At 49.2% G+C, this 24,302-nt stretch overlaps 1 protein-coding gene across 17 annotated transcripts in view; it reads left to right on the top strand.

Moving 5' to 3' along the window:
• The window catches only part of LOC119397558 (paired box protein Pax-5), a 364,233-nt gene that overhangs the window by 275,739 nt on the left and 64,192 nt on the right, over positions 1-24,302 (top strand). For 16 of the 17 annotated variants that reach the window (XM_049416377.1, XM_049416338.1, XM_049416341.1 and 13 more), the window contains one exon: positions 23,350-23,515. In XM_049416377.1, coding sequence (XP_049272334.1) covers positions 23,350-23,515 — 166 coding nt within the window. Of the gene's footprint in view, positions 1-770; positions 971-23,349; positions 23,516-24,302 lie in introns of those variants that run through there. The other variant, XM_049416385.1, reaches the window with a different exon arrangement.

The following is a 24,302-nucleotide window of genomic DNA, read 5'->3' on the forward strand; positions in this document are numbered from 1 at the left end:
ACTCTTGCTACATACTTACCTATAAGTTTACATATCAAGTTCGCTATGTTTCTTAGCACAAATCTCACTATGTCGTCATTGTATTTCGAGTACTATTAAATGCTGTCTATGGACCATGCCTTGACCTTGTAATGGCCACAGACGCCTTCACGAAGAGAAAGCAAAGCTCACTAGCTCCATGAAACGAAAGCCTGTCGAGGCGACCGAATTCTCAAGTGCACCCACGCGGTCAAAACTTCCTTTGCTGGACCACAAGTATATTTGAATCAACTATGTGTCCCGCATCACGGACATTTAGTTGTTTCACAATGAGAAAAACTTGTCTGCCAATGGCTCGACTGATCGATGACAGCTACTTTCCCGCACTCACCTATCCTGAGTCAAGAAAGCAGGCTATGTTTCTTTCTTTTTGTTCGGTCGGTCTCATGAAAAGCGTGGGTGCGTCGCGGCGAGCACTGGCGGCAGTAGTAGAAGCGGCGGCGGCAGAGCGCAAGCTTGGCGTCTGCCGAGAGGCCCGAGAGAGGCCCCGGACGCGGACCCCGTCGCAGCATCCCTGCACTCCTCTCCCTCCGGGAGCCGGAGGGGGTGTTTCCCGTCGCCGCCCATTGGGTGCAAGGCGCGTGACGATGCGGCCGACGTCACGGCGGCGGGCCAATGCGCGCTTTCCGGGGCTCGTTGAGCGCTCCGGATGACTCCGTGATTGATTTTTGGCAAGATCGCGCCCGCCGGGTCCGCGAGAGCGGCGGCTATTGGACCAATCCGATTACCCAGTTGTGGCAATTATGAGCGGGTCCCGGCGAGACCAGCCGCGTGCTTGTTGCGGGCAATAATAGCCCGGCCCCGAGCGGCCCGGCCAGGGACGCCGCTCAGTGACGCGCCCGAGGCGCCAGCGCGGAGCCGTGACGGCCGCTCGACATGGACCTAACCACGGCCTACCGGTACAACGCCACCATGATGGAATACTATTCATGTAAGTGCGCCCCCATAGCGTTGCATGCTAATGATGGCGCGGCTGCGACGTGACTCTACGCGTCGCCGCCGCCGCTCGTGGCAGTGGTGACAAATCTGCCGTCGTCGCCGCGTCGTGGTCTTGTTCTTCCTTCGCGCAGCTGCCTAGGCACGTGCCCCGCGGCTCGCCCAGCCGTGCACGCGCGTTGACAGCTCGCGTCCGAGGCCGCGTTGCCACCTGTACAGCGCGCTCTGCGTTCGCCGCATGCCGGCACGCGGTGCGTTCAAAGGGGGGCGTCGGCGATAATCGGTGAAAGCCGACGCCACGTCCCGCATGGCCAATGACCGTGGCGCTGTGTCGAAAGCGAAGCGTGATTAAAAATTGACGGCGCCGACCGAACGCCTAGTGGTCGAGTTTGGCTCGCCGACCTGTACATTCCAAGCAGTGAGTCGAAAAAAGAATAAATGAAAGAAAGTAGGTGCACGTCGAGGCAAAAAGGAGGGGGGAGGTCCATCGCACGTTGACCGGTCCAAAAGAAGAGAGGCAAAAAAAGCAGAGTCAAGTTCTCCAGACGTAACCAGATCAATACTCGTCATCCCCAGAGCGCACGGAGGCGGCGGCTGCGACGACGGAGGAGGCGGAAGACGAAGCAAGAAAGACCGCGCGGCGCTGCTACGTGTCGCCGGCGGTCCGTTCTGGCTTGTTAGCTGCACTTTTCGGGACCCTTAACTCGATTACGGGACAGGGCCGCCCCAAAGGGAAGCAAGGAGTGCACTCCGCCGCGAGGGAAGCCGGTCACAGTCACGTCTCGCGGTGGCGCGCTCAAACGAAGACGCCTGGTTCCGCATAAAAATCTCCCCCCTGAAAGCACCGCAAGACTCCGGTTTCCTAACCTGGTTAAGCGCGCCACGGCGACGAAGCCCGGGTCCCCGCCGGCTCGGACGCGCTCAGAGCAGTCTCCGGCCGCCAGCCGCGCAGTCGCCCTCCCGCTGAGGCGCGAGTCCGAGCGAACCCCGCAGCTGCCCATGGATTTCCTGCCGCTCGCCTACTACAACTACTTGCTCGACGTGAGGCTCAGGCTCGCCAAGCTCGGTACGCATGTCATGTGAGCGCCCCGTGCACGATTCCAAGCATGCTCGCGACGGGATGTGCGTGTCGTGTGCGGGTAGCCGCAAAGCAGGTTGACTAGCCCCACGGCGTAAGACTGTTCGGTGATGGGGCATCATTCGTTCATCATACGTCATTGATGAAGCATCACCGAGACTATAGCTTGCATGCTGTTTGGACTGCATGAACAGGACTGGCCGTCTTACGTGGGATGCTCTGGAAGGCCAGCCGGCGACTCTTGTCGACCGAGTTCTCGAACTTTAGCAGTATATAAGAACGACCAGTGTATTCAAGTCAGAAGTTACGTACGAGCATCATGCCCTAACATCGCGTCTATTCAGATGAGCACAAGCACTGGCGTTTTACGTTAGCTACCATCCGTTTGACACACTGTACTTGCCGTCATCTGCTGTACATCCCACGGAGTTGGTTCATCGACTAAAATATTTCCGTTTCACTCATGAAAGAAGTTACTAAAAAATCTGTGCCTTTTTTATGTTGAAAGTTTTCCGGTGTAGAACGTTCAATGTGTGAACCACCTCTAGTATATCAGCATGTGTGTCGGCGCCACCCTTCGTTTGGCATAATGAATTTGCTGGGGAAATTACGGCTTCGTCAAAACTAATGGCGCGCAGTGTATATATAGGAAGAACGTATGGTTTGCCACATTGGAAGTTCATTAAACGTACCTTACAAGACAAAATGTGGTAATTCTCGTTAGAACGCTTTTGTCGTCACCAGGAACAAAAGTCGATGACTACATGTAACAGAGGCAGCGTCAGTGAAAACCTTAAGAACAATAGTGGCTGACTGAAAGACATATATGTATACGCATTCATAAGAGAAATTTGCCGCCAGCGCGTCATCGCAGCACGGCCTTTCACGAATTGGGGTCAGTCGTCAACGAGGCCGGTATACAAGCCACAGACGGCCTTGAATGCGCATGCATGTGTCTGTTATATCGGTATCCCTGCTGTAAGCAGGTATAGTCGTGACAATGTTCTGCCAAAGTCCGGTGTTCAAACTGCTGTTGACACCGTGTAATCGGTTCGTGGTTATCGAAAATATATGTCAGCTATACCTGAGGCATCACATTAACATCCATTGCATTAGCCTATACGTATACATTGCTAAGCACCCGTACCACAGATTCGCAGTACTTGAGGCACCAACTATCTGTTGTGACTGTGTCTGCTGTCTAATATTCCTATCAGCTTATATGTGTATGTATTGAGTTTGTATATGCCTGTATTATGCACTTCTATGTATTATGCTGAAATGTTGTCACCATTTAGTGACAGCCGAAACTTTTTGCACGTTGAGAACAAAAATCCAGTGAATACAGTGCACCCTTTCCATCAGGGCCGTAGCCAGAAATTTTTTTCGGGGGGGGGTTCAACCACACTTTATGTATGTTCGTGCGTGCGTTTGTATGTGTGCGTGTATATATACGCAAGCAAAACTGAAAAATTTCGGGGGGGGTTTGAACCCCCAAACCCCCCCCCTGGCTACGTCCCTGCTTTCCATATATGTTATCCTCAGTAGGCTGACCGATTCTGGAGTGACAGTTCGACGGCAGATAAGGATGCTTAACTACCAGCCTCGAATGGTGTAGGCTACTTTGTATGCTCAATAGCTCTCAGAAGTTTATGTACAGCTATGAAGTGACAAGAAGCGACAGAACGTCTTTACTTATTCAAACTCAGTAAAATGAAGACATCTACAGGGGGAGTGGTGGGTGACATCTCAGCGTTTCAGTTTAGGGGAAGCAAGAGGCTTGCGTTTCGCTGGCATACGGAAGCCGCTTGGATCCCACCAATGTCCAAATGCTCGTATCTCTTCTCCTAAGTATTTGCTATTGTGACTGATTGATTGATTACTTTCATTTCACAACGCATAACAATACACGGAATATGCAAGTACTGCGTTTCTCTCTTGCTTCACTTGACGTATACCTCGAGAAAAAGCGCTAGAAACTGTGCGCATAGGCGTACAACTCAGCGAATCGGATAAATCACTTTGATAACGCTGCCAGTAATCACGGTGCCCTGCTTGGTACGTAGCATTTATTGAGTCTTCGGACGGTGCTTTGTGTTATAAGCTCCTGTAGGACGTTCCCCCCCTAAGTGTCAGAAGCTCCAATGCTTTATATGTTTAAACTTCGATTAACGTTAATGAGTACGCTTGTTAACAAAAACTTACTCATTACAAGGCATCACGTTAACACCCAAACAGAATTGACTTCGCAAGGCACTTACGTTTGACACGTTCGTTAAGATGTATCGAGCAAGCAGGTGGTTTGCCACTATAGGATGCAACATTGCCCAATTCTTGCGTGTGCCTCTTTTATTATGTGTTGTTACTCTGAAGTATCAAAAACTGCCAAAATTTGTTTATCTCACCTTTGTGTACCCTGATCAGTGTTCGGGATTGTGTACGGTTATGATACGTACGTACATACACTGCTACAGCTTCCTCGGCGCCAGGCTGTGCTTTCAGTTTTCTGACCCTGACTCACATATACTTACGAGACGTTATGTGCACACCTTTCTACATACCTATGGCAAAGGTCTTTTCAAGAAAGCGTCACATTTTCGCACATGCTGACAGCACCATGCTGTTCTCTTATAGTCGCACAACACAGCGCTTTTTTTCGCCATGTACTCTTGTCGATTAGAATCAGCCTTCGCGCCGTGATGTTCCTCTGTCCACAACAGCAGCAGTGCTAGCAGATGAGTTGAGAGTCAAATTATATATATATATATATATATATATATATATATATCTATATATATATATATATATATATATATATATATATATATATATATATATATATATATTATATATATATATACGCACAATGTTGGCGCATCGTCTTGTTGTATACAGACACGCACGCACAACGGTTCCGCGCCGCCCAAGCACGGCTGCACAAGCGCTACGCACGGCTTCACGCTTCGCAAAGCGTAACTGCATCACGTGCCCCCGAATCACGCCTCCGCGCGAACAGCGCCGACTGCGAACGATCGAAAAAAAGGCAAAGAATAAATGACATGTCAGAACATCCTGCAGCATGGCAGGCGACGAACACAGTGGAGGAAAATATATACGTGAGTGCATACAGTTTGACACTTGCTTACTCAGCGGCTTTCTTGTCCCTGATACGAGCTCATGAGGAATACTTTTCAATCGCCCAATCCTATTTTAGCCTTCCCTTTTTCTTCTACTTTTTCAGCGCTCATATATCGACGCGTAGTATAGTACTTTACGCCCGCACAAGCAGCACGTGTTAATTTGACCAGACAGCTCAACAATAAGGACGATGCAAACATAGCGAAATGCGTCGGTCGATAACTGAAAGCAGAGACAAAGAAGTCGAGTACGACTTTTGGAAATGACCATGCGGGAGACGTTGTACATTCACGGGAACACGTTATACGTATACATGCATGGGCTCCATGATAAGTCTGCATCCCATCCATTTACGCTGTGTCTTAGACTAAGCGTTTTCGACGATCACATGCAAATGAGGGCGGGTTGGGATAATGTTAACGATTCTACTCCGATTCATGCCTTTTTAGCGCTTCGCCAGAGGACCGAGCTGCGTCTGCCTATACGTTATCAGCAAAGCCAATACTGACATGAGAGGCGAACGATAAGAGGAATAAAATCGAATGGAATGCTTTCATTATTCCGGCTGAGTTTTCCATTTCCAGCAATGCTGATATTTGGTATACTCGCCGTTCTCTGTATCGCTGCATGACGTCCAAACGGCTTGACGGCCGTCAGAAGAACGCAGTTTGCAGATGAGCTTGGAACTCCAAATGGTACGAAGACCATAAAACCGAAAATGACCTGCATTGTCAAGGTGCCTATATACTTACACATTTTATCTGACCGCTTCTTGATTGCCTTCAGCGGACGTGGACACCCCCTCCCTCCTCAGCTCGCGCAACAGACACATTCTCAGCATAGAAAACAAAATGTGCAGTGTGCGAGAGAGAATTCAGCGTAATGTGATCGGTGCAGCCGATCCGACAAAGAGCATCTTCGAAATTAATGCAACCGGACTGCCGCGATTATGCATGCATACTATGGAAACGAACTTTATCGTGAGCTTGCTCCACAACACGGATCTCAATAGCGAACTAAAGACGCGCAATTTTGACAATAACGAAGCTTCTGACGTATAGCGTGCAATTAAACATTCCAGCGCCGAGCATATTTCTCCTATACATATCTCCACTAGAGTCCCATGGCCAAATCTTCCTATTCAGTCATTAAACGGAGACGGGTGAAATGGGCACTTATGCTGTTTCTAGCTCTAGCCATTTTTTTTACATTCGATAATGCGCCCTAATGCGACGTCATGGGCAATTTGGGTTACTGTCGCAAAGATACAATATTGTTTAAAATATATACGATAACATCTGCGTGAAGCACACAACATACACCCCACCACACGTGCTTGTTGATATAAACGCTCAAATGTCATGATACTCGTGAGTCGATTTGCGATATAAAACAAATCATGGGTTTCTAACATACATACATATATACATACATACATACATACATACATACATACATACATACATACATACATACATACATACATACATACATACATACATACATACATACATACATACATACATACATACATACATACATATTATGTATGTACTACATATGTATGCAATCCATGTATGCACGATAATTCGTCGTTTCCGCTCAGTCATCATATTATATCGCTTGAAGAGCATGCGTGCTACTTTTCTCTTTTTTTCTTGCTTCTTACCATTGTTATTTCTAACAATTGGATTTCATTTCTGCGAACGAACCAGCTTCTCTTACCGCTGCACCGTAACTATTATAAGCATAAACAAAGTGAACTCAATAAAACTGAAGAAGTCAAAGCATATCGTAATAAAGGACATACTGCGAATTGTGTCTGATATGTTTTTCCCGCGTGCGAATGCTTCACCATATGTATGAACTGTTTCGCGGTGTCCCTCGGTTTTGAACAGGCCGTTCTATTCTGAACCCACGACAGTAGTTATCTCAACATTCGCATTATCCGGATACTCTATTCCATCGCGCCTTGGAATTCGACTACGCAAATGTTCAAGTTCCCATGCGCGAGCTCTTACCATGGCAAGTGTCCACCACTATATACAGCCAGTGACCAGGCTAGCAGAGTAACCACAAGCAACTAGCCAGAAATGGCGCAATAAAAACGTTAGCCAAAAATGGAGGAGTCCATTAACGATGAGGCACAACAGCAGCAATAGCTGTAAGAAAAATACTAACATGCACTTATACATGTTTTTTTTTTTCGCGTATAGAAATCATGTATTGGGCACTCTTTTTTTCTGTCAATCTCTCTATCTCTCTCTCGCTGGTTTCCCTCAAAACCAAGCGAAGGAACGTATCCACATTCCGCTGGTGCAAGGCTTGTTTATACTTGACTAAAGGCGCCATATTATTCACGGTATAAACTATATAGAAAATATATGGTTTCTACACCTCTTATAAGAAGTTTAAACCGAACCCACAACCTTCGCGTTACGTATATATCAGTTATTTCACGACACTGCAAATTTTCATGTCTCACCTACAGTTCGCCAGATCTTACCTCTATATATATTCCTTGCGGCATGTCGGTGAGAATGCGCGATTCACTGTGAAACTTTAAAGCACTATACATAAAATAATATTCAAAGGCAAGTTGCAACTATGGTCATATATATACTATCAAAAAGGTCGCGTGCGCAATTTTCTTTTTTTTTTTTAGTATCTCTCTATGCCAAGTGTTATACTATATCGGCTGTTTCTAAGAGAATCTTAGGAAATACTTTTTAAAATAGGACTGTTGAGGGAAAAAATAAAATTTCTTGAATATTAAACTTGTCCGATGCGGCGGATTTCCATAAAAGCTAAATTAACACAAAATGGTGCTTGACTAAATAAAATTGACTAATCAATCTTCTACTTAATGTTTCACGGCCGGTATTGCAAACTGCGAATTGTAACTGGCGAGCTTGCAAGGCGTATCCACAATGAACAAAATTATAGGTCGGCACCATTCGATATATTATTTCCAAAAGTGTGCGAACAGAACACATGGGTGTTCTAGTTATTTCTGTTCTTCTGTTCTTCAATGCGAAAAACGCCGTTTTCACAAAAAACCTGCAGTAAATATGCACTAAAGTACATATTTACCGCAGGTTTGACAGCACATATATCAAGATACCGGCCGTCCTCAGATTTACTGCCCAGTGGACATGCCTTGCAAGCTCGCAGGCTGCAGTTTGTGAACCGCAGTACGTAGCTTAAGTAATAAATTAAAAAGTCAGTTAGTGCATATCAATTAGTGAACTATGAATTAGCGTGATTTTAGCATGTATGGACGTCCGCCGCCCCTGACAGTTTACATTTAAAAAAAATTACTCTTGTTTTTCGTCAGAAACAACGTTCTTAAATATTACCGAAAGTCTTCGCAGGAACACCACGTACGTATTCTCTTTTAGCCAGCCCATGCGCGTGATCTAGTATTTAAAGTGTACACAGAACATGATGTTTTTCAAGCTTGTATCGCGAGCACATTGTGTAGCGGAGTAAAAGCTAAACAGGCCAGGGCAGAAGCAGGAAGCACGACGCAGCCGTGGCGGCCAAGATGGACGTTCTGTCGCACCGACAACGATCGGCTCCCTGCAGCGACGTGCTCCGTCTGTAATGAAGCATGAATGCCGTACGTGCCGCGGCTCCGGAGTGGGAGAGCGAAGGGCCAAGACCGTCGGTGTTGGCCGCCCAAAACGACAGCGGCCGCACCATCACAAAAGGGCCGATCCCCGCGGGCGATGTCTCACGTGCAGGCACCACCCAGCGGCCATTGTTTCGCAGCCGCGGTGACGGCGGTGTGCCCGCGGCCGGCGCCCAGCGCATGTATCCGTGGCTCGCGTGTCCCGGCTGCGATTAGCGGCTCGCCCCGAGGTGTACATTCGCGGTGGGCGCGGACACACGGCACGCGCCGCCAACGTCGTGCTGTTGGTCATCCCCAGCCGCTAAAGAACGTGAGCTGCTCGAGGAAAGCGTCATGTGCACTACATATTTACGCACATTGTACAGTTTGCAGCTCTTGTCAGCGAAGTGGTTGTGAACGGAAAAACGCTGGCGGTGATAAGACACAACAGGGCAGATGCCGCGGAGCGGTGCAAGGACACCCAGAAACAATATGATATCCTAACTTTTGTGGAAACTTGAGATGTGTGTACTTCCAAATACGCGCGCGCGCGCGCGCGCGTGTGTGTGTGTGTGTGTGTGTGTGTGTGTGTGTGTGTGTGTGTGTGTGTGTGTGTGTGTGTGTGTGTGTAGAGAGAGAGAGAGAGCGAGAGAAAGATGTGGCAGCACTGACTACACTGGTGCCATTTCAAAGTTTAGCTGGTTTAGCAGGAAGGTATGCATGATAAATAAAGTGCCTTGGATTACGTTCTCTGTGGCCTCTCAAGCGGATCAGCATCCTTGGGACGAGCAAAGTGCATGCGCCGCGAGCTTTTTAACGACGCAGTTTTGGTTTGCAAAAGAGCTCAAAAGGCAGTGGTGAGACCTGTAGTCTTCGGGCCTCCGTTTCACGCTTCAGGTGTGGTTGAGGTTAGTGCCGGTCCATTGAAGGCCGCCCAGTAATCTCGTAGCATCACGTCTGTATATATAGCTCCTGTCGCCGTGCGCGCTGTAACTGTCTAGACGACAAGAGTTATACTTTCCGCGCTGCAACATTGAAATGTTCCTTATCGGGGTCAATGAAAAATGTGCCCCGTCGCAAGTAATTCATAGTTCACTCGAACTACTTGAGAAATACAGAGAGATGAAACGGCGGGAGCTTCGCATTGTGACCTTTGCACTACACGAGATTGGCACAGAGGCGAGTGTTGAGACATAGCGCGCTCATTCTGAAGTGCGCTGGCTCCGAAAGGCGCGATGTATATGCAGTGCCTTGATTCGCATACAGTACTCCTCTGGCCTGAGCGAGCGCGCACCTCGGCGCACCGCGTTCAGAGAGGCTTCCTTTGCGGATAGACAGAGACGCAGCACCGAGTGTCCTCTTGAAAGAGGTCTTTTGAGAACGGTCACGCCTTTGAGCACGGCGCAGCCAACAGGCAGCGGTGCGCGGACAGAGGAGCTTCCTGAAAATTAATTCCCGTTCCGAATGCTCGAGCGGCGGCAGGACCCAAGGGGGGGGTCGTTGTGAGCCCGGGTTCTCGGCGCGTCGTCCGCTCGCTTCCACGCGCGCCAGCCGAGCCGCTGTGGACGGCGCGCTTGCGGAGTGCGTCTTTGCTGCGCGCCGGCCCGGGAGAAAGAGGCGCCCACGTTATGCGTGTGACGCGATGCGTTTCGCCGCTATTAATACGGGGAGGGCTGCCTCCTTCGCGCCACTGTTCCGGCCCAAGTCGCTCTCCATGTCGCCATATATCGTCGCCTTTCCCCGCACACTTCTTATTGTCGAGTGCTGCTTTGAGTCTCCCCTTTTCCTCACCCTCTTTTCGCGTAACCTTCTTTCTTTTTTTTAATATCTTTCCGTTCTTAAAGGGCATAAGGTCCGGCGTTATGTACCACCTCTGTGGAACACGGAGCATTTGTGTCACTTATCTCTGTAGCGAGATCATAGAAACTCGTGTCGTGCCCACCATGCATAACCGCGAAAGAAGAAAACGTGAAAAGGAAGAGACACTTATGAATGCTTAGAGAACTACAGGTTTAACAACGCTAAAGTCGTTGTTTTGTGCGCGAAACACTTTTTTTTTTTAATTTATGACTGTCAGATATCGGCCGCTGATTTGTTTTTCGGATATCTGTGATGGTTCACTGAGTTTGACAGTTGCATGAGTCGTGTATTTGCCTAATGGGCAACCTTGCGCAGTTGGCATGGGTAACTGTATACACAGACGGGACAAAGCATGAGCAACGAAATGAGCTACACTTGCAGGCTATGAATCACAGGTGTGTCTTACGGAGGCGAAACAACAGAGGTGCGTCGAGGGGGCATAAACTAGCGTGTCGCGATCCTTAACGCCTTCCCGCTGTTAAAGTGACAAATTGCCTACGGAGAGCAGACGTGTACCATTGTGTAGCAAAGCGAGGTACAAGAGGCTCCACCACGTACACGAAACGGAAAGGACGGCTTCGCCTGCAGCATCAGGGATATACAGAGTCGGCCGCGTAATTCATCAACCGCTGCCGCGTGCATATGGGTATAATCAGGCACGGGCTCGGCTTGCCGACAAAGCGGTGGCGACCCTATGAGGCGTGTCGTATTCGGTGACAGGCGAGGCAGCGCCGCCCAACCGGCAGCCTAAATAAAACGCGCGCGCCCGGCGACGGCGCACGCTCGCCGGACAAAGCAAACGCGGTTGCCGCGGGCGTGCTGGCTCTGCTGGCGGCGCATCATTACAATGACTGATTAGCGCGACGCGGCTGGCCTTCTTCGCCCCCTCGCAACGCCGACAGTTCTTGCCGCACGGGAGTGCAGATTCTTGGCACGCCGGGTGAGATTCTTGGGGTCTATGCGGGCACGCCGCTATAGCTGCTCTCGCGCGTGGGATACGGTCGACGTATATACAGCCGCCGGCTGATGCTGTTGCTGCGTCGTCGCTGCGACGCGAGCTCGACGCTTATCTGGGCGTGACAGCCGCCCGGGCTTGTCCACGGCCGTTAAAGGGGCTCGCCACTCTTTTTTAGGACTTTTGCCTGTATGCCACTTTCACTCTTGCCAGTACAGTGGCATGACGTCGCGCGATGAAGGCGTCGCTGGGGTAACCACTTTTCCTGTGCTACTTCTCCCTCATCGGCAGGTTGCCGCATTCACCGCTACTCGCGAAACATGTCTTCTGCATGTCGCCATGCTTTTAAACAGTTGTACGCGAGGAGCAGCTGCGACAGAGCAGGGAGGGATCTTTGCAAAATTTCCTTAATGATGGTTCGCCATTTTAGACATTTCTATCGAATAAAGCTAAGGGAACTTGCTCACAGCTCCTCGGTGCACTTGTATACAGTGCTGACTTGGCCTATTCCCATTGCAACGGGCGCGCTGTATAGGAGCACACTGCGTTACGAAGTTTACTCGAAGGCTCGCCTTGTTTGCTCGTCTCGAAAACATGACGGTCGAGGCGGAGCTCGTGAAAGCAAAGCAATCGGTATATAAGCAGCGAGTGCCAGCTTTTCATACGGAATAGAATAAAGAAATAATGCCAAGAGCTAAAACATTCGGAAGATACGAGAGAAAGAGGGAGAGAGAAGACAGCGGTTGGGGGGGGGGGGGGGGGCGTCAGCGACGCGAGGCACAGGGGACCAGAGAATCTCCCAACGCGAAGAACATGCGAAGGGATTCTATCTTGAGATCCCACAAGCAAGCGCCCGCCGCCATGGCTCCTCTTCTTGCGCGTTGCCGCGCGGCGCGAGAAAAGACGACAAAAGTGGCCCGGAAAAATAGCATCCGCCCCCAAAAAGAGACGCTCTCTCCCATGCGAGCGACCGGGCGCCAAGGAGTGATGCGGGCTATGCCACCGGGGACGACGCAGCGGCGGCGCTCAACTGTAAGCGAATAAAGCGTCGCACCCCCCAACTCGGCACACATTGCGCTTATCCACTGCTCGCCCATCCTCTTGGCCAAACGCACTCTTTTTTTTTCCAACATTCGTTTGCTTGCTTAGCCACTTTTTTTCATTGAACACCTCTGATCGTCACTGCCGAAGCTGTTCGAGTCCCTGTAGAATTGTGATGCGGAGTTTGTTTACCTTTACTCAATCTGAAGCGAGAGAGGGATTGATGTCAGCGAGTATTTCGGAAACTGCACGCCGTACACAGACGAACCCGTATCCGCAAACGCCAGAATTTGTCGATAAGAAAAAAGAAGATTTGCCGACCGTGATGTTTTACCTATTATCCAAAGCGTAGCCACCTAGCTCATCGTAAAGAGAACTTACGAACGAAAGGCTTTGTGACTTCTCCCCAGGGTTCGGCCGCGGCAGTATATACTGACTTTTCAAGTAAGTCATATATTATGTGCGAGATTGCTATGATTTTCAATCTGTATACATGGATAGCTTCCGATAGCACAACTAAAGGTCTTTTAAATTGTTCTTTTGGGTGTTTCGAAGGCGGCAAGTGCTGGCGCAAGTGCGGTATAGTTGCATAGTGAATTTTGTATATCGCAGGATTCATCGTATACAGGCGGGCGACGTTTTTTTTCCCCCCACAAACAGTCGGTTTTGTTTTTGTTCCGCAAGGGTTTCACGGATTATTGCGTGCCAACCGAAGCTTGCATCTCACGGATAATCTCTCCACAATCTAGCCCCTTATATCGCTTCTGTTATTGCGCGAAGCATATTTCACTCAGCACTTGCCCAGACTCAGTGCACGGTATATTAGATATTCAATCTGCGCTTTGATCGCAGTGATCATAGGTTATGCATCGATAAGCAACCAACATTACGCACATTTTTGTTAAAACAATCCGATCGTCAGCTTCCCCCATACTGCAAATATTACAACGTAAGTCACTGCACAAGACGTCAGAATACTTAGCATATATTTCGGATGCAAATCCGTGCAGATGGCAGGAAGAGGAGAGAGAAACAAGAAGCCTGAATATCTAGCAGATTTATGTAATCACCTCTTTTCAATTCAATAAAAGTGCAACTTGTGAGTAGTTTCTTTCTTCTTTCTTGAAGTGGCGTGTGCGCTCTTTACGTCTCGATTAATCATTACGTTGTTTACTATTCACTGCTGCTATTCGGTTTCAATGCTGCTCAAATTCCAACCACTTGTAAGCGGGTACGTGATCGACTATAAGGAAAGACACTTGTTTCTAGAATGTCTGCGCAAATGGTTTTACGATGATTCTTGTATACTAGTGGGAAACGACGCTGCTGCTTTGCACATGCAAACGTGTCATGCGTAAGCTACTGTTCAAGCCTATAATGCGGCTTTGTCAGTGGCTCGCCACATCGTTAGCGTGCATATACGGTAACTCTATTTGCGGACTATTTTTTTTTCTTTCCCCAAATATTTGCCCTGTCGCCAGTATTTCATCGCTCCGTGCGCATACGAACCTCCTCATATGTGCGTATACCTTGTGCGAATACCTTGTGCGATGCGTACGTGCGATTCTTTATACGTATACATTTCTTTCTTTTTTCTTCTTTTCTCCTCAAGCTTGCTGTCCTTACTCATTGCAGAGCAGACAGAACTATTAACCTGTTTAACTTCTCGGCTTTTTATTTTCTCTCTCTGTCACTTGTAATGCATCAGTGATGTGCACAAAAGAAAAGCGCAGCATGCATTATGTCGTCATCACTATAAACGTAATCACTATTGTAATTCGCATTCACTGCACGACGCAGGCCTGGAAACCCCTCCTAGCGATAACAATTACCCCTTTCTTGCATCGGCCGGGCTTCATCCTAAATCCCTGCAGATTTCCTAATTATCATATTGTCACGTGGTCGTGACGTCGACGAAGGCAGCAGTCAGCACGTCAGAGATGAAATTGTTTATTTGGCCGAACTTGTGGCTGGGAAACTGAAGGTCAACTGCAGCAATACACTGATAGCGGCGAATAGAGCGTCGACCGTCGATCAACTGACGAGCGGTCAAGCGCGTCGGCTTTTATACAGGCGCTATCGAACTTTCCAGCGATATCGCTGCTGGCAGCGTTATCTCTCGATAAAGCTGGAACATTCGCGTGCGGTGCGCAATCTTAACAAAACGATCTACTACAATCGCGAAGCTTCTCGAACACTGCTTCGCGGACAGCGTCGAGCGTTGATAACCGTCCTTGCTGGTCAAACCCGAATACATTAAAATAAAACAAGAAGTGGGCGTGGCAATATCCTCTCGCCATATACTGGGCTACATTTTAGTTTCCTCTGTAGCCATCTCGACCGGACGCGTTACGACACCTCCATCGGGAACGTGTGCATCGCGAAGCACACAGGTAAGGGAGGATTGAGGAAGCGAAAGAATGACGGACACACTTCCTCAGTTCTCCCTTACCTGTACTTTCGCAATTCTCTATTTCGCGCTGCTGCATCTTCACCATGAACGTAAACCAACTCGCCCACGTCGCTATTCATACTGTCCTTTGCCCAGCTCCATTTCCTTCTCTGAATGTTTAGCAGAACATCGGCTATACATTCCACTTGCCTTCCAATCCACACCGTTGTCGTTCTTTCTATATGTTAACGTTACGTCCATCATTTCTTGTGCTGCCACTCGCAGCGGGCTACTTAGCTCATTCTTAAGCTTATTTGCTACCTTTCAAATTTCTGTGTCGTATATTACTAACGGATCAATTTAACGAACTGATTGCGCAAATCACTCTTCAAGGTCACCGGAAAGAGGCCAGTCATTTCTTGGAGGACGCCTGCCACATATGAAATATGAACGCTAAACAACTTCAATTTATATGCAAATTTCGTTCTTACAGTTTTGGGTCCACTGTTACTGTACTTGGCTTTGATGAAAGTGCTTTTGCATCGCTTCTATTATAGAAGTCGACTGTGAACGAAGCCATCGAATCCATCTTCCAGGCTAATGAACATTTTCGTAGTCTTGCATATTAATCCTCAAACACACTGTTTTAAGCTTTGCCGGTTAAGGTATTCAATCATATGCGCCGTAAGCTGTCTCCAATGTTTCCTGACAAGGCAATGTCATTTGCAAGTGCGATGTATTAGACAACAAACACAAGTATAGAGGGCAGCCTGCAGCTGAAGGTTAGTCGAATGCGCGTATATACTTGCGCATGAAAATGTGATATCTTCACGGCGTCTTCGACGGTCCTGAATGGTGCCCATTCTATGTTACATTCAGGACCGGATGGGCTCCATTCAGGATGTGCACCATATATATGGCGCCCATGTATGTATGTATGTATGTATGTATGTATGTATGTATGTATGTATGTATGTATGTATGTATGTATGTATGCATGTAATGAACTTTCGGCGAAAAAATGCGCTTTCGAAGTGACTAATACATCGAAATCCTGCTCCTTCGGCGCAGCCTATCTCACGCGAAGTGCCAAGCCTCGCAGGTGCGCACGAACAGTGTGTGTGCGTGAGTGTGAGAGAGAAAGAGTTGTGCCTCTTGAGCAAACCATGGAAAACCCTTTATGCGGTATACAGGCGCGTGATAGCAAGAGCAGCAGCGCGACTACATATTACAAAGTGCGCGGCGTCGCTGCCTCCCCTTTGCTGCGACACACTGCGCCAACACCGACCGGTGCACTTCCTCGCTGCCGGAGATTTGCGAGTGTGCGGCGCGAAAGCCCGGCTTCTTTCCTCCCAAAAAAAGGAGAGCTCCGCATCCTCTCCTTTGGCTCCGGCCGTGCATTACGCGGGGATAGCGGTGCCGCCATCGGCTCGAGCGCCTTGTTGGCAGGAATCCCCGCTCCCTTCGCGTGTGTGGGCCGCTATCATCGCGTCCGCAGCGACGTCCGCGCGAAGGGGGAAAACTCGCGCGGCCGCAGCCGGCGAGCGCGGTTATTACGGCCCGTAAATTAATAACAACGGCGGCGTGTACAGCTCCTGAAATATCGTTTGAGCACGTGTATACGAGCCACGTTTCGCGGACCCGGGCGGCTCCCCCGCGTGCAGGATTAGGCGCCGAAATGCCCGCGCGGGAGAGCGGTGCCTGCGCGCGGTGCTTATTTCTGAGCGCGCTTCTCTCGCGCAGAAAGGCTGGCTGAGGTAAATCCGAGCGCGCACTCAGTCAGTTCGCGGAGGAGAGTGAGGGTTAGCGTAGAGAAAAGGAACGCTTCCCCACTTTGCAGTCGGAGAGAGGCGACCCGCATTGCTGCGGAGTCGCACATTTGGATTCTCATACGACTCGACTGTTTATTAGCATGCAGTATAGTTTCCTGCTGTATATATATATATATATATATATATATATATATATATATATATATATATATATATATATATATATATAGGAAAAAGGTATACGCTTCTAAAAAAACTGTTTATTTGTCGACGTTTCGATCGGAGACCGATCTTCATCAAGATCGGCCTCCGATCGAAACGTCGACAAATAAACAGTTTTTAGAAGCGTATACCTTTTTCCTAATTATTTTACGGCAACCGAAGACATACTCTTCATAATCTACGTACCATATATATATATAAATATATATAGGACTACGTATAAGTACAAAAAGAAAAACAAGGTGCACTTGGTTTTCCATTTCGTAGCAAATAGAAAGTAACTGCGCGTCGCAGCCTTTCGATAAACATTTTGGCGAGAGCTTGAATCCGGAGATTTCTTACCTTATTTGAATCAGCTTACTGTGTTGAAGATAATAATTACTATTAGATTCTCAGCGTGTCGTCGGACGCTTTAGCTTCGTCATGTTTGTCGACGAGAGAGTGCAAAGGGTCGTCTATGTAACAAATATCGGACACACTATGTAGCTTGTGTAGTGGGTTATCATGCCTTCCCGACTAGTGGGTGGAAAATAGTGCAAATGTCTCGTTATTATGGAGAGCAACCCTATAAACCTTTATGGTAAAAACAACTTGTTGTTGTTCAAGTTACTCAACGCTGAGTTATGACGAGTTTTTTATAGGCTAGCGAAACCTTGGACGCAGTTATAGCGGAAAATAGGCCGACTCACTAAAGCGCCTTTTTAAGAGTTCATCGACATCCCGACCGTTTTCGTTTCTCCCGATGACAACGTAGAATCTTCAAACAATCAGAAAATTGTTTTTATGGTAACCTTCCACGATTGTACGCGAAGGTCAGGGGGGCAGCGCCCATTACATCATTGATTTATCGACACGACGCGTACCGCCGACAGTGTAAGCGGGGAGTAAAAAAAAAAAAAAAACGAGAATGAGGAAAGCCTTCATTCACAACAAGCGAAGCGTGCTGCTTTTAAATCTCTGGCCCATGCACGTCACGCCGGACGCACCGCGCGGGCGCACACACACACGCACACACATACGCACGCGACACGTGTCCGCGAACTTGAGCCGTTCGAGCCACCGTCATTGAAGCGTGTTTCTCTCGCAGTGATCGCGTCACCGGCTGAGGAGGGGGGACGCTATTTCGAGTGCCTCCTAATTGCCGCTCTCAATATAGTCGTCACGCAGGCCTCGCATAAACCGGCCGCGACATCGCTTAGAGACAGCGGCCCTACGCGACGCGACCGCTGCCGTCGGCTGCAGTAAGAGCCGAGGAAACACGCAAATAGAGCCACGCACACTGAGAGAGGAGGAGCCGAGAGAGAGCCGCAATCGCGCGCCGCTATCATGCCGCGAACTCCCCCCCCCCCTCATCTCTTCCTGCGCTTTTTCACTCCCGACTGGGAATCCCAATTTATTTTCCCGCAGCCACCCTGTTCGCCGGCTTGCATGCATCCCTTCTTTTTACAAATTTAAACCCGACCGCCGCGGCGGCGGACGCGAAAAAGGGCCCTTGGCCGCGCTTGAAGAAGCCTCGCGCGCACAGTCGGTGCTTTTTTTTTTCTCCCTCCTCCTTTCCAGCGGTGAGCTTACGGCACAGTCGGCAGGAATTCTTGGGTGGGCCCTTATCGCCGCTGCAAATCGAGCCCGTTGGCGCTCATGAAAATGGCAGCGCGTCGACGCAATACGCCGGGTGGTCCGGCTTCCTGTGCGCCGCAGCGCGCGATCGTCGCCTTGGGAGAACGGGGAGGGCGGCCACCTTTGGAGACGCCGATGACGCGAGAAAATGTGCACGTCGGCTTAAAGAAGTACATGTGCTGAGACGGCTGCAGGCAAAGTCGAGAACAGAGAGACTGTACCTCTATATGGTGTGTGCATTCTGCGACATCACTGAGCAGCGGTATACCGCAGAGTGCTAGCATCGACTGGAAGCAGTTGAAAGTGATTGAGAGACGTGGGTGGCTGATGATACGTTCGCTGATACAATACTGCGCGCACATTTTAAATGTCTCTATGTATGCAGCAAACAGCACACAGTAGACGGAGTAATGAAAGGCGTTTTTGTTCCCGTAATAATAACAGCAATAACAGTAGTAATAACAGTAATAATATTATATAATTAGCATTTTGCGGTTGTTTCGAGTAGAACTGCACTGTATCTCCTTTCTTTTGTCACTGTGCCGCAATATCGCACTGTAAACGCCCGACTGAGAATGACATTGAATTGTAGCTACTGAGATACAGTTTACGCCCCATTTCTCCGATTGCGGTGTCTCTTAAAATAAAGTTTTCAAATAACCCGAAAAGACGAAGCAACTCAGTGAGAAACATGAAACGTGCTACACGCAGGAACAGAATCACGAGCATCTGTTCGCTGCTTCGTTAAAAAGACACTAAAGAGCAAAACGATTTTTCTCGTATATCAGTAAATTGCTCTTTCACGATACCAAAAACACCACGCTTGCTGCGAGAAGACGCTTAGTAAGCGAGAAATCGCGCAACAAGAAAATGTGGGTGGCGACGCCACCTTGAGGTTTCCGCACCATATGCCGTGACGTCACAGATTTTCATGGCGCCTACTAGGGCCTACGTAGTTCCTAAACGGTAAAAATTAAGTACACTGTCCTCTGAGGGGGCCATAGAGTTAACATACCAAGTTTGAGGAAATTTTGTTGAGCCAATGGCGCCAAAATACGATAGGTACACCTTGAAATCAGTGACGTCACGCGTGGAGATATTGGCGCGAATTTTAAAAATGGAACTTTGAACCTCAATTTCTCCTTTATTAATACACCTATGATGGTGAAATTAACGACATTAGAGTTCTCAAAGTACAATTTATCAATCTAAACCGATTCATTGTTTCTCTTTAGTGTGTCTTTAACATACATAGTGCCGCTACGGTGCTGCATGCCTCGCGGGAACTGTGCCCTCGATCATGTGTTTGCAAATGGACTTGCGAATCCACTGCTGGTTCATAATAGCCGTAATGATGTGACTGCACAATTTCTGAAAGAGAAATGATGAGCAACAATAGAGTACTTGAGTACTTGGAGTGTGATACCTTGACCTAATTAAAAAATGAGTATTGTTGCGTGCGCACGGCATTGGCTATTACGGCACTTTTCTAGCTTTTCTGGAAGAAAAGCTTGGAAAAGGCAATTAAGAACATCTGTGAATCAACCGTCGACGATGATTGGCAATGTAAGTGAACAGCCAAACATTCTTACAAATTTGTGAGTTTTGCTAAAGAATGGTGGGCTTGAGAAAAAAATAAAATAAGCTATCCTGTTTTACAAGCGAAGCGAATAGGTTTTGAGGCACGCCGTTAGTGGACTGCGTATTAACTTTGGCCACTTGGGCGTACAACCAATATACAGTATACTTGAGCGTATTGCTCCTTTTTTTTTTGCATTACTACATTGTTGTAACGCGTCCGAGATCGAACCCGCAACCTCTAGCTAAGTAGCGCGACGCCGAAGCCATTCAGTTACCGTGGCACAGTGAGAACTTGACACAGTGAGAATATCTGCGTCACGTTCCATTGCGTAACTACGCGGAGAACACGACCATTAACCAGTATTTCTATAGCGGTGCAGGTGGCCCTCTCCTGCAGCAGTCACAAGAAGACAGGGTAGATCGAGATGAGGAGGGCAATTCTTTTCTGAGCGCTCCAAGAGTGTGACGGGGAACATTTCACACGTCCGAAAAGTCTTACGCAACGCAGCAAGGGCTGAGTAGCCAGGCTATTCGCTTATACACTTTACAAAGTTATTAACGCCAACGGAGTCAAGTTTTCACATCGTCTTCACAATCTCCGGAATAGCCCAGCATGCTTAACAGAATTTCACGAAGTACTTTACCGTTTCTAATGTCATATCGAGAACTCATCAGGCTGTGAAAACTGCGTTTACATCAGCGCGCAACCTTTGTATCTGGGGGGAAGTCCACGTAAACGGGTGAAAGGCGAGTAAAGCTATACTCTTGTATAGAGCGAAAGCAACATAAGAAAGCGCTATTTGAACAAATGAACGCGGTTTCCCTGTCCCAGCTTATAAAGCTTTTTAAAGCACTCTATTATCTGATATATGTATCGGTCAGACGTCCACTCCAGCGCGCACAAACGGGTTGAACCCTCAGCGACGACGTTCCATCGAGAGCGATGCAGAAACGGCGTTTCGGCTTCCTTCAAAGCTCGCGCGACGATGCCGTGGAACGCGGAACGTCACGTGCTATTACTTCACCGCAGACACGAGTCTCGAGCCCCCGGGGCGCGCATCTTTTCCGCGGCGGCACGAGAAAAAAGGGCCCACCCCCGAGCACGCTCCTCCACCTTCTCGCCCCCGCTGGAGCGCGCCTGCGGAGGAATCCTGTCAGCGCCGCGGCGCTCCGTCTCTGAGCGGTTCGTTCCACCTGAACAGCTGCCAGCGGCGCCGGCAAGGCCGCTTATTAACAAGCGACCGCGTGGCCGCTACCACCGCCGCCGCTGAGAATAGCCTCATTAGTTGAACAAGCGCGCCGCCGCCGACGCCTTCGGTTCCCCGCGTGCGCGGAGGGAGGGGAGCAGCCGCCGGTAAATATAAACGCCCGGCAGCGCCCGCCCGCTCTATTCGAGGCCGTCGAGAAAACCGCAACGTGTCGGCGGGACACTGACCCTCGGTGCTTGATCGGGGCTGTCGGCTTCTCGTCGGGCTAACTCACTGGGCGCTACACGGCCTTTCAGTCCTCGGCGATACCGTGCCGAGGACAGGGGAGGTCCTCGTCGGGTGAACGTTAAGGGAGGAGGGGGGGGGGGGTCTACCAGTTCGGTTGTCGCTGATACACCACGCGAGCCCGTAGCTTGAAAGGATATCAGTGCTTGAGTCAGCGGCGCATGCGTACGCAGCTCAAGTGAAGTACAAAGCGTACGTTTTACGTCGTCGTGCGCACAGCGACAGTCTTCCTCATGCGGTGACAGAATAATATCCAGATGTGGGCGGTCTCGGCGACGGACGTCACTATCTCACTAACGGCAGCACAAACGACTTATCTCCAGGCGATGCAATCTCTATTCGACGTTGTGGGTCATCTTGGGAAAGCGAAAAAAAAGTCGGAACAGAACACTGTGCGCCATTCGAAAGCCAAAATGGCGACAAAGCAGCGGGAATCAAAGGGTTCCCCTCTTGTCGGCGTCGTAAATCAAGGTTGCCCTTGGCAAGTCGTTTCTCTCTTGTGCCCCTGCATGTCACTCGCGCGCTGCTGCCACCGCGCGCGCGATGACAGGGACTTTTTAAAACACCTCCACGAGGGCAGCGTGCCCTTTAGTGAGCGGCTATGACGCACAAAGCGCGCGCAACGTTGAGGCGCGGAAAACACAGCGCGCTCACCTAGCCAAGTGAGCCGAGCCCGGTGCGTGAAACGAGCGCCGACGTGCGGGCTCGTGCCACCAGGTTACCTTGCATCCGCCGCGCTCGTGGATGAGCCAGGCTGCGCTTTATTCTTGACGCTTTGCCCGCCCTTTTGCAGCTCGTTCATCATCTGCCCTCGCTCTTTGTTAGCTGTGGTGCGTGCAGGCGCGCCCGCCTTGGGCGCCCTGTGTGTGCACCTTGTCTCACTGTCAGCAACATGTCTTCTGCGCGCGCTTCACCCTTCAAGGCGGCGATGCGTGCTCTCCCGCATGTTCGCTTTGTTCCCCTTGCTTCGGAGCTCTCTTTATAAGCTGTCTTCGAGGAGCGAACACGATGCTGGAAGAACCACGGGCCGCGCACGCGCGCTAACTAGATGCCTTTGGTTAGCAACGACTTGAACGGGAGCCGAGACTGTCTCATATTATGATGCCATGTCGACAGCCAATGACAAAGTGGGCGCTGCAAAACGCGCTATTCCGCATCGCTATATTTGCTTGCTTGATTTCTGGCGTTGGTGTAGCCGCTTTCGACGGCCTGACAATGAACGGCGTTACTAAGAATGTAGTATATTGGAAAAGAAAAGTATAAAAGGAGATAACCTACCAATAGAGCAAAAATTGAAGCGAAAACAAAGCACACAGGAAAATTACCACTTAGATCAGATATAGATATGATTTCTGCGTGAAATTTGTCACTGCTGTACGAACTTGACGTAGTGCGACTCTTTTGAAGCACTGAGATTTTCGTTGCCGGAATGCGTAATCCTTACCGCACGTATAAGGCAATGATGGGTGAGAAATGTTCACGGCGACGTAGTTCTGTGCCGAACTGCGTGAATGTCCACTCACTTTTTGCCACTGATTGTGCGCTATCGGCACTAAATTGATGCAGGGATGGCGTATAACGAGCGTGCTTTTTTTTTCTCCTCCCGGTGCAGGTCATGGTGGCGTGAATCAGTGGGCGGGCGTATTCGTGAACGGCCGTCCATTGCCGGATGTGGTGCGGCAGCGCATCGTGGAGCTGGCGCACCAGGGTGTCCGGCCCTGCGACATCAGCCGCCAGCTGAGGGTCTCCCACGGATGCGTCTCCAAGATACTCGGAAGGTGAGAAGGCTCGGCGGGACATGGAGCTATAGGCGCGAAGCGCCGTGTGGCCAACACATGTTGGGCCACGTTGCCTTCGCTCGCCTTTTCCCTAAGTATACAATATCGGCCTCGAAGTCGGCATAATCCAACAGTGATGCAGGACGCACGCTGATTGCATGCAAAGCCTTACCGTGATCATGATTGAGCGTGGAGTTCAAAATCGCTTGTTTTGACCTGTAAGCCTACAGTAGATCCAGGAAGACTGTTGTTTATTATTATTGAGACAAATTAGTATTTGAAGCAAGCAAAAAACCTACTGCACCATGTCTTTGAGCTTAAGAAATAGAAAAGAAAGAGAATAAAAGGATCTAGTTAGGCCTTGGGTGCGAAGTTATGATGGGGAAGTGGATATTGGGATATGAGTGAGAATAAATAATTGGCCAAGTCATTTACTATATGCACTAGAACAGCTGTACTATAAGACACGCTAACTTCGCCAAATGAATCAGCTTCCTTGGCATTCTCTTTCCTTGAAACAAATACCTTAAAAACAAGGGAGAAAACAACCACGAGGGACGAAAACCCAATTCGTCCCCTGGTTTGCCCCCTCCGCCTGTCCAGCCGCTGGCGCGGCCTTTTAATTTCTATTTAAATACCACCCGAACTCGACAGGTGCCCTGGCAGTCGGCGCGCACGTCTCACTGCTCCCAACAGATGTGCTCGTTAACTGTGACCCTCTCCACCGTGGCTGTCAAGGCTGCCGGGTCGACTGTCCCCGTTCAACCCGCGGGGGAAAGTCAAAATG

This window comes from Rhipicephalus sanguineus, chromosome 1, assembly GCF_013339695.2.
Source record: "Rhipicephalus sanguineus isolate Rsan-2018 chromosome 1, BIME_Rsan_1.4, whole genome shotgun sequence".
NCBI lineage: Eukaryota > Metazoa > Arthropoda > Arachnida > Ixodida > Ixodidae > Rhipicephalus > Rhipicephalus sanguineus.